The following is an 18,210-nucleotide window of genomic DNA, read 5'->3' on the forward strand; positions in this document are numbered from 1 at the left end:
TTTGAGATCTTTTAGTCCACTTCATTTTGTCAGACGGTTCTTTTTAAGTGATTTCTTGATTCTACAGGTGAAGCAGTAATGTGGCTAATCAAAGCTAAGATTGGTTTAACAGGGGGAGGTGTTACCTTTCTATAGGGCCAGTTTGTTTTTGAAAGTTTTTTTTCTAATAAATTGAATGGTCATTTGAAAACAACTTTCTGTATTTACTCAGGATGTTTGATATTGAAATATGTTGGATCTGAAATGTTTAGGTGTGACCAAAAAGCAAAAACAGAAGAAACCTGTAGGAGTTTAAATACTTTTTCACAAAATTATACGGAGTATCATCTGTGCAGAGCCTACAAAGACATATGACTTTACATTAGCTGCTATTCAGCAGGTGGTTCTTTTATATGCTAGCTTTGCATAATATGTACAAATAACTGCAGAAAAATACCCTGCTGTTCAGTGAATTAATAAGAGCTAGTAAAGCATATAAGGCAGCCTGTCTCGCCAGTTATATATTATGTAGTTGTTAATACATTACACAATCCTTTTAATTGATCAATTGCTCCTGTTATACGTGGCACAGTGCCACACAGCTGCAGAGTAACAGAAAGCCAGTGTAGGGGGCCATGACACTGAGTGATGGGTCTGCACTCAGGGCAGCTGTGTGGGTCTGCAGGACCCCGCCAGGCCTGAAGAGGTCCTGCTGATGCACAGATCATTAATGCAGATGAATGCTCGTCTGTGGGATGTTGCACAAACCCACAGCGCAGAGGGAAACCTGCATTCGTGTCAACTTTCACACATCCATACCCATAAAAAGGAAGAGCGTGATTCTGTTTGCTTCTCACCAAAATCTTTTGTCACCATATGGTCAGCTCTCTCCTTGGCATGGTGTGCCCGTTAAATGCCCCACCCCCCCCCCAAACAGCCCACTCATATTCCGCCTCTCATCATCGACTCGGAAAGTAGGGCAGCCTACGCTCTGAACATAAGGCTTCTCTGCATGTTTATCAACCCAGTCACATGGACAAATGTATAGCTCCTTACTTTGGTTACAGAAGCTAATAGGAAACTGTTAATTGTTCAATTATAAATGAAGCAGGCAGTAATAATGTATCTAAATGGTTGTATTTTTTTATGGTTTCAGTTTTGTAAATGTGCAGATTTCCTTTTAGGTGCTATTTTGAAACATTGGAAAGTCACCAGAGATCCATAAATCAATAAGAAATGTGTTTGATTATTCAATTTTTGCTTTTAACCTGCATGTCTGTATTTTAAGTTCACATTTTAAACCAGCTTTAGTGTCTTCTACTAAACATTAGCATGGTTGGCGTTACTGAAATAGCAAAAGTTCCCAAACTTTTCAACCTGTGAGCCTGAAAGTATGACTACTATTGTCATCGAATATAAATCAAGTATACAGGCATTGCTAGTATTTCAGTTAAACAGAGGTATTGGGGACAGTATAAAAAGTATCAAGAACCAATGTGTTGTATTTATTTTTCTGTAAGTACTTTTTAAAAAAAAATCTGCTGTCACATTTATTGCATAACTATGTTTTTGCCAACATTATTTTGTACCGTATCACAGGTTATTTCGCAATCAACTGTTGGGTCCTGACCACAACTTTGAGAGGAAGCACTAAATTACAGAATATACTTCTTTACCGTAACTCAGCTCCTCTCAGTCACTGTTAAATTATAGTTTGATAAATTTCCCAAATTTGTTAATGATAAAAACCTATTTTGAAAAGCTACCCAACCTTTGAGCTTTATATGCTTAAATCTGTTTATGGTGCTGTATACGTTAAGCAGTACGACCTTCCTTCTTGAGTCCTTGGGAGCTATTTGTTCTCCCATTTCGTACATGAGTTGTTTACACATTATCTGCGTTCCATAATAGCCCTTTTTTTCTTTTTTCTTTTTTTGCACATGACGGTGTAATCCATCCAGGGTCTGTCACCAGTGTGGCAGCCGCACGCTCCGGCACGCTCGTTTACAGCAACCTTTCACTCTATTTACTGCTCCGTGGTTGGGCTGGAGCCACGGCCGCATGTTTTCATAAAGGGAACGAATGTCTTTGCTTTGTTACCAGATGGATACTTGTTAAAATCCCTGTCAGCCAGTGACCTCTTTAAAGTATGTGGGTCGACTGCAGGGGGAAATGCAGAATTGTTTGCTTGTGCTTCTTCTCTGTGACCTCTATGTTCTGCCTTTGCATGTGTTTTTTTTTTTTTTTCTTTCCTTCGGTGTTATGAACTTGTTGAATTCGATCTATGTAAGTAGTTTTTAAGTTTGTTTTATCGACTTTTCTGATAACAGAAAAGGCTGCGGCAGCAAACGAGGAGGAGGTGCAGAAGGCTGATGTCTCATCAACAGGCCAAAGTGTGATTGACAAAGATGCCTTGGGACCAATGATGCTCGAGGTGGGTGGATTGTGTTTGTATTTTTAATTCATTATGTTATCTTCTGTGCTTTAAAATAAGTATTCCCTTTTTAACATTTTGTCACATTACAACCACAAACTTTCTACTATTTTTATTGGGATTCAAGTTTTTTATTTCTTTTTACAAACCCTTATTCATGAAGTCTTTCAGGGAACGTCGCTGTCAGCTTTGCACATTTAAAGGCTAAAATGTTTACTTTCTTCTTTGCACAATACCTTGAGCTCAGTGGACTTTTCTAGTCTTGGGATAGATTCTTAATTGGACATCTGGACACCTTTCTAACATATAGATATTTTTTGATCTAAACCAGTGTTTTTCAGTCCTAGGCCTCAGAGCCCACTGTCCTTCATGTTTTAGGTGTTTCTCTGCTCCAGCACATGTGAATTGAATGATTGCATTACCTCTGAAGCAAGCCATCAAGTGCTGCAGAAGCCTGTTAATCACTCGTTTGTTGAAGTCAGATGTGTGGCAGCTGGAAAACACCTAACACATGCAGAATAGTGGGTCCTGAGGACCAGGGTTGAGAACCAATGATCTAGCTTCCCCAAAACATCATACTACCACCATATTTTGTTGTGAGGATTGTGTGTTCAGGGTTATTTGCAGGCTTAGTTTATCACACCTAAATCATTTTGCATGTAGGTTAAAAAGTTCAGTTCATGTCTCATGTTACTAGAGCACCTTCGTCCACATGTCAAATGGCAACAAGGACTTTCTCTTAAAAATGACTTTCTTTATGCCGCTCTTCCATTGTCAGATTTATAGAGAGCTAATAGTCATTTTGTGAACAGACTCTCCACCGGAGCTGCGAATCTCTGCAGCTCCTCCGGAGTTACCATGCTTCCATCTAATTAAAGCTCTGTTTGCTTGGCCAGTCAGTTTAGTCGTGTACTTGTGCCAATGTCTGTCATGTTAAGGTGATGATTGAACAGTGCTTAGTTAGACCAAACCCTACTTTGATCCTCCCCAAAACTTTATCCCTGACGTTTCTGGTCAGAACAGCTGTATTCACTCTGAGGTCCAACTCCATTTACAAATTAGGTGACATCTGAAGCAAGTATGAGAGTAAAGGCTGCTGAATGCCTCACTTTTTTTTTTTTCACTTTACAGTTAAGCCCTACTATGTGTTGGTCCAACACAAAGAAATATTGATCTTTGTCTTGGCAAGGTTGAAGGGTGTGAATACTTTTGCTAGGTGCTGTAGCTTTCAGGATAATTCACTGTGCTTAAGAATAACATTGTTAGGTGTCACACTAACTGAAACACTCTACCACAGAATAAACTCACCTCTTAAAATCATGATTGATGTCTAATGAGGAGTACCATTCACAAAGAACAATCACAAATGTGCCAGTAGTGGTTATGTCAGAGTGTAGCTGCGTGAAGTGAAAGCTGCCAGCATCTTGCATCCGCCCCTGATTGGCTGTAAATCACCGGTCAGAGCTGTGGCCTTATTGTACAACAAAGAGCCACTGAAGTGCTTACGCACAATGGGAAAGAAAGCAACAGCCTGTCGAATGAATCAGTCCATTGAGTTTGTCCTCTCACCCATTTCCGCCCTCCCGAGCTCGCTCAGATCTCTTTCCCTTCCCATCTTCCCTTTGTTCGCCTCTAGATCCGTCCTGTCATGGAATATTTATAGCACTCCTGGTCCAGCGTCACTGAATCGACACACTAACTCATGGCTAAATATAGCCCAGTGCAGCCTGCGAGCTTTCCCATCTGTCAGCAGTCCCCAAAACATGGCCATAGGCCATTCACACCAGCTCCACTCCAGGCCACGTTCCCTTCCGCAAGCCCGGGCTTATTACAGCCTGTTCAGAGGAAAAAGGCCGGCAGCAGGAAAATGCATCCGCATGACCCCCACTCCTCTCAGACACTCTGCTCTCCAAACGCAGAGAGTTGGAGAGGAGTGTTGGGGAAACATTGTCCCGCTCTTTTAACCTTCTGTGGACGGCTTCATTACATCATATACTGGTTACGTATAGAGTGCCCTAAAAAAAGTGTTCATATCTTGTTTTCTAGATTTTATGTGACAACCACAAACTTCAGTGTATTTTATTGGGATGTTATGTGACTAACACATGTAGGGCATTATTGTTAATGTGGTTTTTAAATGCTTCAGTCTGTACTACACATGTGGAAAAAGGTGCTCCCAAGTAGGAGCACATTTTTTGTTTTTCTTATAGCAAGAAACCCAGATAATATTGCAGCACATCTCCCTTATTGCATTATCCTCACACTGGGAAGCATTTTGGGGGAAGCACCAAACGGGCAACAAGTTTATTTTCTTGATTTGCAAGTCAGCTGGAAAGGCCTGAATACATATGCACACCAAATGTTTTTCAGATTATTTTTAAGAAATTCCCCTTGCACTTTACCATTATGTGCTACTCTGTGTTTGTCTTTCACATAAAATCCCAATAAAACACATTACATGTTTGCTTCTATCATGACAAACGTCCAAAATTTCAAGAGGTATGAATACTTTTGCAAAGCTTTTGCGCCATCTTCAGAATTCTCTATATGCTTGATGTTGGTTTGCATAAAACAAACACGTTTGTTGTTTAGTCATTACTAAAATGTATTGACGCCATGTTGTAGCAAATATATAGGTTTTAGATTTGGTGAAAAAATAAATAGAGCACAGGGAGAGTACAATTATTGGAACACAATAAGACATCCTGGCTCAGCTGTCTCTCCAGTGTATATTTAAGGAGGGCAATGTAAATTAAAAGAATTGCCTAACGCCATTGAGCAATAATGTCTGGAGGAGCATTAGAGTTGGCACTACGCAATGTTTATCCTGTCCAGTCCATGTTATTTCCTTACACAAGACGGACTTGCACAACCACATTGCCGTTTGGAATGGCCCCAGTTAATGCACTGATGGATTGGGTGGCTCTGAGATTGTTTTCTGATTAAGATGTGTCAGAGCAGGCAAGGGAGGACCTCTATCATGCTGTAATCTTGGCTTGTATGGAAGGGTTTACCAAACCTTAACATTTTGTCTGTGTATATATTTGTCATGTGGTTTTGTAGCTGTCAAGAGTGAGAGAAAATAAATGTTGCTTGTGGCTCTAAAATTTCGACAAATGTGTGTTCAGTTTAATTGTAATGATTGATTAAGTAGAGATGATGAGCAGATGTTTATTTTTTATTTTTTTTTTGTCTTGGCATCGGTTTTCCCAGCTTTACAAGCACCAATGTTCTCTTCTTAAAGTCTGTAGGTGATTTGATGGCCTAATTGACACCATCGCGTGTGTAATGGCTGACCTGGGGCTGTGTTCTTCAATTAAGTGCTGCTCCTCCTTCTCATGCTTTAATCAGCCATATGAGTTTTTACTGCTTTTATCAACTGATCTGATGTTTAGCTTTTTTATTTGTGGTGAAACACTAATTGTACCCCTGTTTCTCTATAAGCATAGTGTAATATTATGTAAATAACACAGTGGGTGCTTAACATAAAGTGGGGCTCAATATGTACTAGAGTTTTTAGGTCACTGGTCAGTAGGGGTACGGTACAACAGTGAAAGGAAAATGATTAAAATTTTCAGGTAAAGCTGTAGTTGGTAACTTTTGTAAAAATGTACATATTTGTTAAAACTGTCACTATGCCTCAACAGTACAATATGAGACAGATAATCTGTGAAAAAGATCAAGCTCCTCCCAGTGATACACTGCTCCTGGCCAGAAACAACCAATCAGAGTCAGGAGGAATGTCTTAGCAGTGTCAGTCACCCTCGTGTTGTCCCTACCATCCCTGCCATGGTGGCCTTGCTTACGAGCCTGCGTGCCCATGGCAGGCACCGCTGTGGACGGAGGAGCTGTAGCACAGCAGAGAACTAGGGGGAGGGACCTGTAAGCTGGGAATGTTCACATTTTACGGACAAGTCCACAGCTTTCTCAGAACTCCCTAATGGACCTTTTAATAAAATAAAAAAAATCTATGTTAGGAAGGAGCCTCTTTGGTAGCAAAACTTTTAAAAAGATTTCCCCTAGATTTTGTTAACCAGTGCCCTACAGGCCGTCTGCCAAACAAAATTTTTGGGCCTGAACGAACGGGTATTTTAATTATTTTAAAATAGAAAACTTTAATTAATTGGTTCTTCAAGCAAATTCATAAGCATTATATAACAATGACTCCTCATGCAAAATTACAAGCTAAAACCAATATTAAAAGTATGTCAGTCACCTTGTGTTACACTGTTTTAACACTAGTTGGCGCTTGTTAAGAACTTAGTGCTGTTTATTAAATACCAGGTTTTGGGTGTAATGATGCTTGGTATCAAAGATATAAAATAAATACACAAACTGTTTGCTACAGTTGTTGCATTACGTGACCATTTGTCTTGCCATATTCCACTCTACTGCCATAGTACCATAACCCCAAACTCCTGGCACAGCTAATTTCCATCAAGCAAGTGGGTCTTAAACCTCTTTTCTTTCTCTGTTAGCTGCAATTCTTGCATTAGTTTGGTGTTGAGAGCTTTAGATAATAACTTTGTCTACTTATTTTCTGTTGCAGCACTTAGCAAAAGACAATAAAAACACTTGTTTTTCCTCTACTGAATGTGAAAGATGACTGCCTGTGACCAACCGCTTGTACCAAAGTGGGACATAATGTGTGTTACACCTGATGCATTCAGTTTTAAATGGCATGCGTCTTTAACAGGGATGAACCTAAACCTTTTGTTGTTGGAGCTCAGTGCTGTATTGATCAGTTGATCATAACACACTGATTAATCAATTGAAAATGTGGGTGGAATCATCTGGTACTGTTGGTACCAGATGGCAGAGTAGACCTACTTTTTGTGCTTTGACAGTTTTCAGTCTGAGTGAGAAAATATCATATTTGGGATTCCTCAAGGATGCCTTCTTGGGCCACCTGTAGTAATTGTGTCTTTACTGGTCTCTATGAAAACAAATCAAATCAGGCATCTGCAGCTCATCCAAAATGAAGTTGCCAGAGTCTTGACCAACACCAGGAAAATAAATCATATCACACCAGTCCTTAAGTGACCTCACAGGCTCGCTGTTTGTAAAATAATATATTTTAAAATCAAATTTGTCTAATAGATACAGAAGTATCTTCATTTACATTTCGAAGTTGTTTGTGAGGAATGATCAGAGGGCTGTTCACTGAGTTCCCATAAACTGAACTACATGAGGGGAAGCAGCATTTAGTTTCCATTCTCTTAAACTCTGGAACTCTGTTGGCTTCTTTAAATCAGGACTAAAAACATTTATTTTTGCTTCAGTTTTTTTATAGAGGTCAAAGATTACTTTAGTTCATTTTTAACATGTCTTACCTGTTTATTTGTTTTAAATTTGCTTTTGAAGCTTTTTTATGCAGTCTTTACATTGTACTATATGTCTTTAACATATTTCTTGTTTTCGATGTCATTTTCTTTTTGCATGTTTCCTTGTTTTCCAGAGTGTAAACGGTGCAATACAAATAAACTTACCTTCCTGGACCCGTTATACAGCTTGCTCTGAGTTCAGACAGAATTTACATATCTGCTGTTTTTGATTGGCTTTCATACTGCAAATAAATAATAAAGCCAATAAATCTAAAGTTAAACATAATTATTCACACTTCTAAATGAAATTTACAGTTTTCCCTGATCTGAATAAAGGAAAGCAAATTAATCAAAGGTATTCCCCTTTCAGTCAGCCTGCTGCAGGGTTATTAACAGGCTGCTTAATGAGGGAGATTGCTGTTCAAACAGGTTTTTCATTACTTGTGAATTCTGTTTTCATGTGAAGGAACTTTGTAAACAAACTCCAAAACTGCCTTTTCCCCCCTTCAGGCCCTTGACGGCTTCTTCTTCGTGGTGAACATGGAGGGTAACATCGTGTTTGTGTCTGAGAACGTGACCCAGTACCTGCGCTACAACCAGGAGGAGCTGATGAACACCAGCGTGTACAGCGTGCTGCACGTCGGAGATCATGCCGAGTTCATTAAGAACCTGCTGCCCAAATCCCTCGGTTAGCCACCGGCTTATTTCTCCTGCCAACAAATTCTGCATTTTGGTCCTCCTACCTTGCATTCTTTTGTGCCTTTTTCAATAGCAATGTCATTTTAATTAAAATATGTGTGGTGGTTTATCTTTGCTAGAAAGCTGGCTTGTAAAAAAAAGACTGCAGTGTGCAAAGATCCTAAAGGTTCTTCTTTTTCCCTTTTGCTGATGCTCAGCCCAGACTTTTTCCTCTCACTCTTCTCCTCGTCCTCCCTCGCTTTTCAGCTAATTAACTTCCTTTTTTGGCTTCTCTCTCCTGTCAGCAGCATAATGCTCTTCCTACATTCTCATTTTGTGCCCTTCCTTCCCCTTCTCTTCACTTTTTTTCATGATGTTCTCTGCTGCACACCCCTTTCGAGTTCCTATCTTCTTGTTCTCACTTTCCCGTTTTCCAGCCCACCCATTAAAATCACACTCCATGCTCATCTAATGGAAACATTACAACTGTTTTTGCAATCTTAAGCTTACATTTCCAACATCTTTTTCCCTCATATTAACCTTTATCGCTTCACTTCTCATAAGATGATCTCTGTGTCACTGCATCCTATCAGGAGCTCTGAGTTCTCCTCTGTTGGTGCTCCGGATTGAGGTCTGAGTACCCAGCTATCTGGGTGGGAGAGCTGCTCAGAGCAGAGTACCCTGGAAATGATCACTGGGCTGTGTCCCAGTTACTGAGATTATCAATGCGCTGAATGAGATCACAAACCAGATGGAGTGTGATGGGAGTTTGCTAAAAAGAAATGAGTTGGCCATACATGACTTTTTATCTTACTGTGTGTGTGTGTGTGTGTGCGTGAGTTATTTCATGCCTGTGCAAGTGTTGGACAGAAGAAAGACGGCCAGTGATGTTTTGGGAGGACATGCATATGGAGGCCTGGCTGTGATGCATTGCTGTGGATGGATGGCTCAGGGTTCCAACTGCTCATTAAAACTGATCTCTACCCAGCAACAGCTCTCCTCTTTTTGCACTTCCTCTGCCTTCGTTTCCCTATGCTGCTCTCATTATGTCTTCCACATGCAGTGCGCTCGCCTGCTCTTGGCTCGCTCTCTGCATACTTCATGTTTCACTGTGCACTTTCAGTCGCAGCTAAATGTGGGCCCTCCAGATTGCAAATCTCCTTTCTCTTCCCTCTCTCCTGCAGTCAATGGCGTCCCGTGGTCCAGCGAGGGTCCGAGGAGGAACAGCCACACGTTCAACTGCCGAATGCTGGTGAACCCGCACAGCGAGAACCAGGACGAGTCGCACGAGCCCCAGCAGCAGAAATATGAGACCATGCAGTGTTTTGCAGTGTCAGAACCCAAGTCCATCAAGGAGGAAGGAGACGGTATGGAAACGGGGAGGGAGGTGGGGAGGAAACAGGTTGGAGGATCAGTTGACATTAAAGTAGTGACCTTATAAAACAGCCTTGCAAAAGATGATTCTTTTTATTGTTAAAACCCTTCAAATAATTTGATATTTTTATTGCAGTCGCAAAATCACATATTTAAATTTCAACCTTTTTATTTGAGTGCATTTAATTGGTGGAGAAAAAAATATTAAGAAATAATTGTTTTTAACAAAATCACTGGTTGTATTTTTGTTGGGATCTGCTGTCGGCATTTCCTGTATTTTTCTAATAGCACACGCTTGGCATGGTTCCAAGGACCTTTTTCAATAGAAGCAGGTCCACAGCATCACTGATCTACTTCCGTACTAAACACTGAGCATGGGGTCTTTTACCACATATTCATCCTATGTTTTACGTCAAACCTAACCAGAGTGTTTGTTGCTGAAAAGCTGGTTTATAGCTGCTATTTCTGTCCTCACGAACAGCGTCTTATCAGAGAAGTTTCAGTCAGTCGTGCACATCCCTATTTTGTAACCTTCTGTGGTGCATGTGGTGCTGTCCAAGCAGGAAGAGCAGCCAGATAATCTCTGAAAGCATGTTTGTTTTTACAAGCAAATGCACAGTTGAAGGTAAACAGAGGGAATATTTACTGTAAAATGTCATCCTTCTGAAAATGGCTAAGATGGTACAAGTCGGTCTTTCTTTAGCGTTAGATTTGTGTAGTAGGTTCAGTTCCTCTATAGATTCCTCTTCTGCTGCCATTAGTGAATACAGGCAGATTTGATCTGCAGGGACATCAAAGTGAGGGTGAAAATGTCAAAGTGACGTTCTTCACGTCCAAATACCCTCGAGAAATCTGGTGTACAAAGGTATACCCTTAACCTCTGATCAATTTGATCTTATCTGTAGATTCCTGTAAACTCCACCAGTTTAGGTTTGGATGGTAGGACAGAAAATGATTTTTTTTTGTACTTGGTATCTAATGCAAGAGTTTCCAACTGCAGTCCTAGAGAGCTGCTTTCCTGCAACGTTAAGAGGCATCTCTGCTCCAACACATCTGAAACAGGTGGAATGAATTACCTCCTCAGCATGCCATCAAGTTCTGCAGAGGCCTGGTAATAGCCTTTTCATTTCATTCAGGTTTTGGTGGAGCAGGGATGCATGCAAATACAGGTCCTTCTCAAAATATTAGCATATTGTGATAAAGTTCATTATTTTCCATAATGTCATGATGAAAATTTAACATTCATATATTTTAGATTCATTGCACACTAACTGAAATATTTCAGGTCTTTTATTGTCTTAATATGGATGATTTTGGCATACAGCTCATGAAAACCCAAAATTCCTATCTCACAAAATTAGCATATTTCATCCGACCAATAAAAGAAAAGTGTTTTTAATACAAAAAACGTCAACCTTCAAATAATCATGTACAGTTATGCACTCAATACTTGGTCGGGAATCCTTTTGCAGAAATGACTGCTTCAATGCGGCGTGGCATGGAGGCAATCAGCCTGTGGCACTGCTGAGGTCTTATGGAGGCCCAGGATGCTTCGATAGCGGCCTTTAGCTCATCCAGAGTGTTGGGTCTTGAGTCTCTCAACGTTCTCTTCACAATATTCCACAGATTCTCTATGGGGTTCAGGTCAGGAGAGTTGGCAGGCCAATTGAGCACAGTGATACCATGGTCAGTAAACCATTTACCAGTGGTTTTGGCACTGTGAGCAGGTGCCAGGTCGTGCTGAAAAATTAAATCTTCATCTCCATAAAGCTTTTCAGCAGATGGAAGCATGAAGTACTCCAAAATCTCCTGATAGCTAGCTGCATTGACCCTGCCCTTGATAAAACACAGTGGACCAACACCAGCAGCTGACACGGCACCCCAGACCATCACTGACTGTGGGTACTTGACACTGGACTTCTGGCATTTTGGCATTTCCTTCTCCCCAGTCTTCCTCCAGACTCTGGCACCTTGATTTCCGAATGACATGCAGAATTTGCTTTCATCCGAAAAAAGTACTTTGGACCACTGAGCAACAGTCCAGTGCTGCTTCTCTGTAGCCCAGGTCTGGGGAATGCGGCACCTGTAGCCCATTTCCTGCACACGCCTGTGCACGGTGGCTCTGGATGTTTCTACTCCAGACTCAGTCCGCTGCTTCCGCAGGTCCCCCAAGGTCTGGAATCGGCCCTTCTCCACAATCTTCCTCAGGGTCTGGTCACCTCTTCTCGTTGTGCAGCGTTTTCTGCCACACTTTTTCCTTCCCACAGACTTTCCACTGAGGTGCCTTGATACAGCACTCTGGGAACATCCTATTCGTTCAGAAATGTCTTTCTGTGTCTTACTCTCTTGCTTGAGGGTGTCAATAGTGGCCTTCTGGACAGCAGTCAGGTCGGCAGTCTTACCCATGATTGGGGTTTTGAGTGATGAACCAGGCTGGGAGTTTTAAAGGCCTCAGGAATCTTTTGCAGGTGTTTAGAATTAACTAGTTGATTCAGATGATTAGGTTCATAGCTCGTTTAGAGACCCTTTTAATGATATGCTAATTTTGTGAGATAGGAATTTTGGGTTTTCATGAGCTGTATGCCAAAATCATCCGTATTAAGACAATAAAAGACCTGAAATATTTCAGTTAGTGTGCAATGAATCTAAAATATATGAATGTTAAATTTTCATCATTACATTATGGAAAATAATAAACTTTATCACAATATGCAAATATTTTGAGAAGGACCTGTAGTGCAGGACAGCAGCTCTCCAGGGCTGCAAATGGAGACCCCTCTAATGGTTGTTTTAAAGACTTTGTGATCCCAACATGTTACTCGTTGCTTCAGTTCTTGATCAGCGAGCTCCTCATTGTATGTTGGGGGCAAAATAAGCATGGATCTTTTTCCTGCCTATTGAACACTTCATTAAAAAAAATAATTCTTCAGACCACTGAGAAACAAAGTTTACACTTTTATAGAAACTAATCAACTTAAAAAGGTTATGTATTCATCGAAAATAAATCCTTAAGTTGTGCTTGTCTGAAAATGACTTAAGGATGAAAACAAGTGTACCATCCATTATTTTGTTATTTTGCTTGTTAAAATGAAATGTTTTCCCTCCAATGAACAAACCTGTTTGAATTTGGATTTATTCAGAGCGAGACATGTAAGACTCATTGACAAGCACTGTTCTTAATGAGATGATTTCTTTCAAACTAGTTTTGTAAGTGAGAAAGGTATTTGCATAGAAACTGACAATATTGACAAAATCCACCTTAATTATAGACCAACAGTTCCCAGAGTTAGGGTTGGGGGCCCCAGTGGGGGTCGCAAATGTTTGCATAATCAACCAATAGTTGGTGTCAAGGCCTCACAGAATATTGCAAGCCCCTGTTGGCCGTAAGCTGCATCATACTGTGATAAATCCTCCTGTCATTGGGTTGAGGTTTCAAACCTAATGCATACATCCGTTTTGAAGTCAGTTTTGTTTCCGGGGTTTTTTTCTGGCTGCTAAAATGCCACATTTAAAGACTGAAGTGACCCAGATTTATATTCGTCCCTTTAAAAACTTGAAAAAAATTGTGTACAGCAACAGAGAAGATATCTTTAAAAGCTTCCAAAACATGTGTAAGATAACAGAGTAGTTCTATGTTACGTTGAATTTTTTTGTTCTCTCTGTCTTCATCAAGGTTACTGGATTTGTCCCCTTTGTTTTTATTGTGTTAGACAAGTTGTCTTGACATGATCTACAACCAGAAACACTTCTGTTAAACATGGAGTGAACAGTTTTGGCCTTTAATTTGCCAGCTGTGTTCTGTCAAACAGACTGAGAATGACTGGATGGACGTGTGTCTGATTTTTGTGTATTTGAGCACGATCGGCGGTTATAGCTGCGGCCGCAGACTGAATTAATGGCAATTAACAATTTTTGACGGCCAGACTTCCCACGAGGCTCGCTACATACATGTGCGTGCGATAGCCTGTGGCACACATCCCTCTGTGACTAACATTGGGATTGTGGATTTTGTTGGTGCACAAAAAGTTGGACGGCAGACTATCTGGACTCACCCAAGTGGTTGAATTGGCAAAGTCATTTTTACATGTGCTGAAAACGAGTGTCATTACTGAGCCATGTTGGTCCGGAGGAGGCGTGATTGTGTGTTAGTCGGAACCAGACGGAGGCAAACACTTATGAACACACACACACCACACACTTTCAAAAGGTCACACTACATCATTTTCCTCTGCAGCAATAGCTAAAAGAGCAGAGCCCCGATCCCCATGCTCATTAATAACGGCTTTAATTATGCTGCCTGGGAATAACACGCATTTCATTATCACTCCCTCCCTCTATCTCTATCCTTTACGCCCCCGTCCTCCCCTCTCACTCCCTCTTTATCTCTCCTGTCTTATCCTCGTCCTCTTTGTTCCATCCTCCACCTCGTCTTTTGTTTTCGCCGTTCATTCGGTCTTCTTTCTGCTTAGACTTCCAGTCGTGCCTGATCTGCGTGGCTCGGAGGGTGCCCACGAAGGAAAGGCCCATGCTTCCCACGCATGAGAGCTTCACTACTCGGCAGGACCTGCAAGGTACAAGAAGCATTCAGACAGACAGCAGCTACAAATTGATGCACAGAGATCTTAACTTGCATCTTATCTAATATTCTTTTTAGCGCATTAGGCTGTATGAAATGAGCTTTTCTCTGTGTTGGAAGAAATATCTGGTCCCAGGAGCCTCTTATTCCAAAACTCCATAAATCTGAGCACACTTCTGCTAAGTATTTAAACGTCATACCATCATTGGTAAAAGACACCTAAAGATGAACAAGTTAGTTGCTGTCTGCACTCTGGGAGGTAAAAAAAAAAAAGACTCATTCATGCAGACACATACACAGCTGTCTGCACGTCACCTGCCCTCCGATGTAATAATGCCATTTGTGTGGTATGCACACCCACAACCACATCACAAAAAAAAATACGCTCATGGTAAGTCAGCGACAAACAGTAATTTCCTGTAGTTTCCGCCAGACTTCAGTAGGTGTCCATGAATGGAGCCTCTACTTACTGAGCTGTCTGTTACTACCACACAGCATGACAATTACCATCATTTGTGGTGTTTAAGACGCATAGTTTGCCATTTTTTCCCTTCAGAGTTGAAAGGAAAATGCGATGTAAACTACTGTACAGCTTCAATCATTTCTTTTCGTCCCTTTAGTGATTGTTAAATGTAATGTATTGCTGTAAATTGCTCCTGTTGTGTATCATGTGACAGGTTGATCCCTGTAGCTGTCAGTCAAGCAGAAGGGAGTTTTTCAGTCCTTAAATGGTTGCTTCCATTCTAAATTGCACCTACTTAAGGGACAAGTGTTACACCGCCACGAGTGATTGCCTGTGTCGACACAAATAGCCTAGATGTACAAGTTAAACCAGGTGGCAGAACTATGACTTTTATTTAAACTGCTCTTGACACGTTAAAACATTCAAACTTAGCAGCCAGTTTGGTTTAGGGGACAGAAATTTATAGATCCATATGTCAGCAACTTCCATAATTTCCCCTTTTTGTCAGCAGGAAAGATTACGTCCCTGGACACGAGTCTACTGCGAGCGTCCATGAAGCCGGGCTGGGAGGATCTCGTAAGGCGCTGCATCCAGAGGTTCCATCTACAGAATGATGGGGAGATGTCTTTTGCCAAGAGACACCAGCAGGAAGGTAATTATTTTGGATGTTTTCTCAGTTGGTCACATTACAACTACAAATGTCAATGTATCTTGGAATTTTATGTGATAGACCAACATAAAGCAGTGCATTATTGGTATATGGAAGAAAGATTTGTGGTTTTGAAACCTTTTTCACAAACATAATTGAATAAATCTGAAAACTGTGGCATTCATTGGTATTGAGCCTCCTTTACTGTGATACCACTAAATATAATTTAGTGCAACCCGTTTCCTTTAGTAGTCACCTAATTAGCAATAGATTATTATATAACAGTGGTGAACAAACAGCAACCAGCCACCTCAACTGATAGGTCAAGTTATTGGCTAAAATGTTGGTCTGTGGGGGTATAAAGCTAAACTTTCAGCTGTAATTTAAGTGCAAGGTGGTTCTTGAAGCCATTGACTCAGCTATTGCTGAATACATATGCACAGTATGCTTTTCACATTTTACTGTAAATGGTGTCATTTTCCCTCTCCTCAACAATTGTGCACCACTTCATGTTTGTCTGTCACATGAAATCACGGTAAAATGCATTGAAGTTTATGGTTGTAATCTAAGGAAGTGGGGCAAACGTTCAAGGCACTGTAAAAGAAAAAAAAAAAAAAAAAGCTTCACTTTTTTTTTATCTTGGAATCAGTTTTACCAAAACCAGCAAACCGTGAGTCCTTGGAAGATCAAATCACTATTCCAATACCTCAATCAGCAGGAACACTTTTATTTTATGTCAACGTTTTTTTTGCGCACTTGCTGATGTGAAGCCTGCTGTGTCTACAGTGCTCCGCCATGGTCAAGCGTTCAGTCCCATCTACCGGTTCTCGCTATCTGATGGAACCATCGTTTCTGCACACACCAAGAGCAAACTGCTGCGCTCACCTGCCACGAATGAACCCCAGCTCTACATGTCCCTGCACCTCCTACAGAGGTATGTCTCCATATTTACACATTGGTCAGAAAGACTAATCTGCATCTTAAACATGCTTACATGTTTTAGCCTGTTGATGACCTACATTCAGTTTCATTTATATAGATGCTGTATAAAATCAGGCTTGTTAGTGAATTAGATCAATAACCTTTTTTTAACCTTTGTCTTAGAAGTACAATACATTTGACTGCACTTATCTTTGAACTTTAGCCATCAGTAGTTTACAACCTCGGTCGAACTGAGATAGTTGAAATAGGATTGATCTGCAAAGTATTGCTGTTAGAGATACAGCTGCTTGTGCCTGTGTGTCTAATCTCAACCCTAATTGATTCATAACTTGGTAGATAGCATCTTGGATGCACTAAATTCAATTTAATTCAGTTTATTTCCATTTGTCGGTCAACTTGCTGCTGATACACTGAATGTTCCCCTAGAGGGACAAATAAATGATTATTCTATTGTATTCTACAGCTCCAGTTCACATCACTTGGCACTTTACCAGACAAACAGGTTCAATTCATATCAACATGTATAAAATCTAATTGGATCCAAATTCAAATGAGTTCAGTTCACTCCTTTACAGTTCAGTCATTTGGTCTCATTCACATCTTATCATATACAGCCTGGTTCAGGCAACAATATTATATAATATAGTTAAGTTAAGTTGATCCGTCAGCAAGGGATCAAGCCAGAAGTATGTTCAATGAAAACATAGTTAATGCTAGCTTACTATGTGACTCCATCCAGAGAAAAGACACACCTTAACACAAACACCGAGCCAGAGCTACTTTCCATAAGAGAAAGGGAGTGTTTTAAAAACACTGAATTGTGCAAAAACTGTTGGCTCCTTTAAATCAGAACTGAAAACACTGTTTACTGCAGCTTTTGATCCAAGAGTCTCACTAATAATCTGTTTGCCCAATCAATGATGAATAATCGAAGCGTGACATTAAAGATGAAGTTTGCATTTTAACATCTGTGTGCTTTCTATGCAGTGTTTTTAAGCACTCGACATTTTAAGCAAGCTTTAAGATTTTTGTAATTTTAATGTCACTTCACTTTGACTTCCTGTAAAGCACTTTGGATTGCCTTGTGTATGAATGGTTCTATTTAAAGAAACTGGCCTTGCCTTATAGGTAATTGCTGCAGTAGCTCCATAAATGACTATTCAGGATAGAGACCCTGCTAAACAAAGAAGCACGAATAATTTCTGTCGAAGGGAAAAAATGGGAGAACCCAAGGTTGATGGCAGTTCTGCAAATACAGCACTGCAGCTCTTTGTGTCTTTTACATGATACATGATGTATTTTTATAGACGAATCTTACTACTTTAGATTATGATTTATATAGCTTAGAGGTGATGTATTAAAAATATTCCCCCAAGTTAAGATATTCCAAGAGGAGTTTTCATTTTGCACTATTTCTTTAATTTCCTTTTAATTCTGGTTTCGAAAGTGAGTCCATAAAAAAAGGTCCATAAAAACATCCACATTAAAATTAAATAAAAACTGCTCTGAGTCTATTTAACTTGTGACTTTAAAGGAAGTTAGATTTATAATTACTTCTCCATGATGTCTAATGATATTAAGATTGAAACATTAAGGTTTATATCTGCTTTAAGGCTTGTACAAAATTATAAGTGGGGGCAGAGGTTACCCGGTGAGTCAGAGAAAGGTTCTAACTCAGATTTATCTTTTTTAAAGATATTTTTTTCGGCATTAGTGGCCTTTATTTTTTTATTTTAAGACAATAGGCAGACAGGAAAGAGGGGTAGTGAGCGGGGGAGACATTTGGCAAAT

General features: G+C 40.3%; 1 protein-coding gene across 5 annotated transcripts in view; it reads left to right on the forward strand.

The window, feature by feature from the left end:
- The window catches only part of ncoa2 (nuclear receptor coactivator 2), a 102,731-nt gene that overhangs the window by 59,315 nt on the left and 25,206 nt on the right, over positions 1 to 18,210 (forward strand). For all 5 annotated transcript variants that reach the window (XM_047350509.1, XM_047350511.1, XM_047350512.1 and 2 more), the window contains exons 5-10: positions 2,310 to 2,413; positions 8,248 to 8,425; positions 9,600 to 9,782; positions 14,259 to 14,360; positions 15,340 to 15,480; positions 16,264 to 16,411. In XM_047350509.1, coding sequence (XP_047206465.1) covers positions 2,310 to 2,413; positions 8,248 to 8,425; positions 9,600 to 9,782; positions 14,259 to 14,360; positions 15,340 to 15,480; positions 16,264 to 16,411 — 856 coding nt within the window. The remainder of the gene's footprint in view (positions 1 to 2,309; positions 2,414 to 8,247; positions 8,426 to 9,599; positions 9,783 to 14,258; positions 14,361 to 15,339; positions 15,481 to 16,263; positions 16,412 to 18,210) is intronic.

Source organism: Girardinichthys multiradiatus, chromosome 21, assembly GCF_021462225.1.
Source record: "Girardinichthys multiradiatus isolate DD_20200921_A chromosome 21, DD_fGirMul_XY1, whole genome shotgun sequence".
NCBI lineage: Eukaryota > Metazoa > Chordata > Actinopteri > Cyprinodontiformes > Goodeidae > Girardinichthys > Girardinichthys multiradiatus.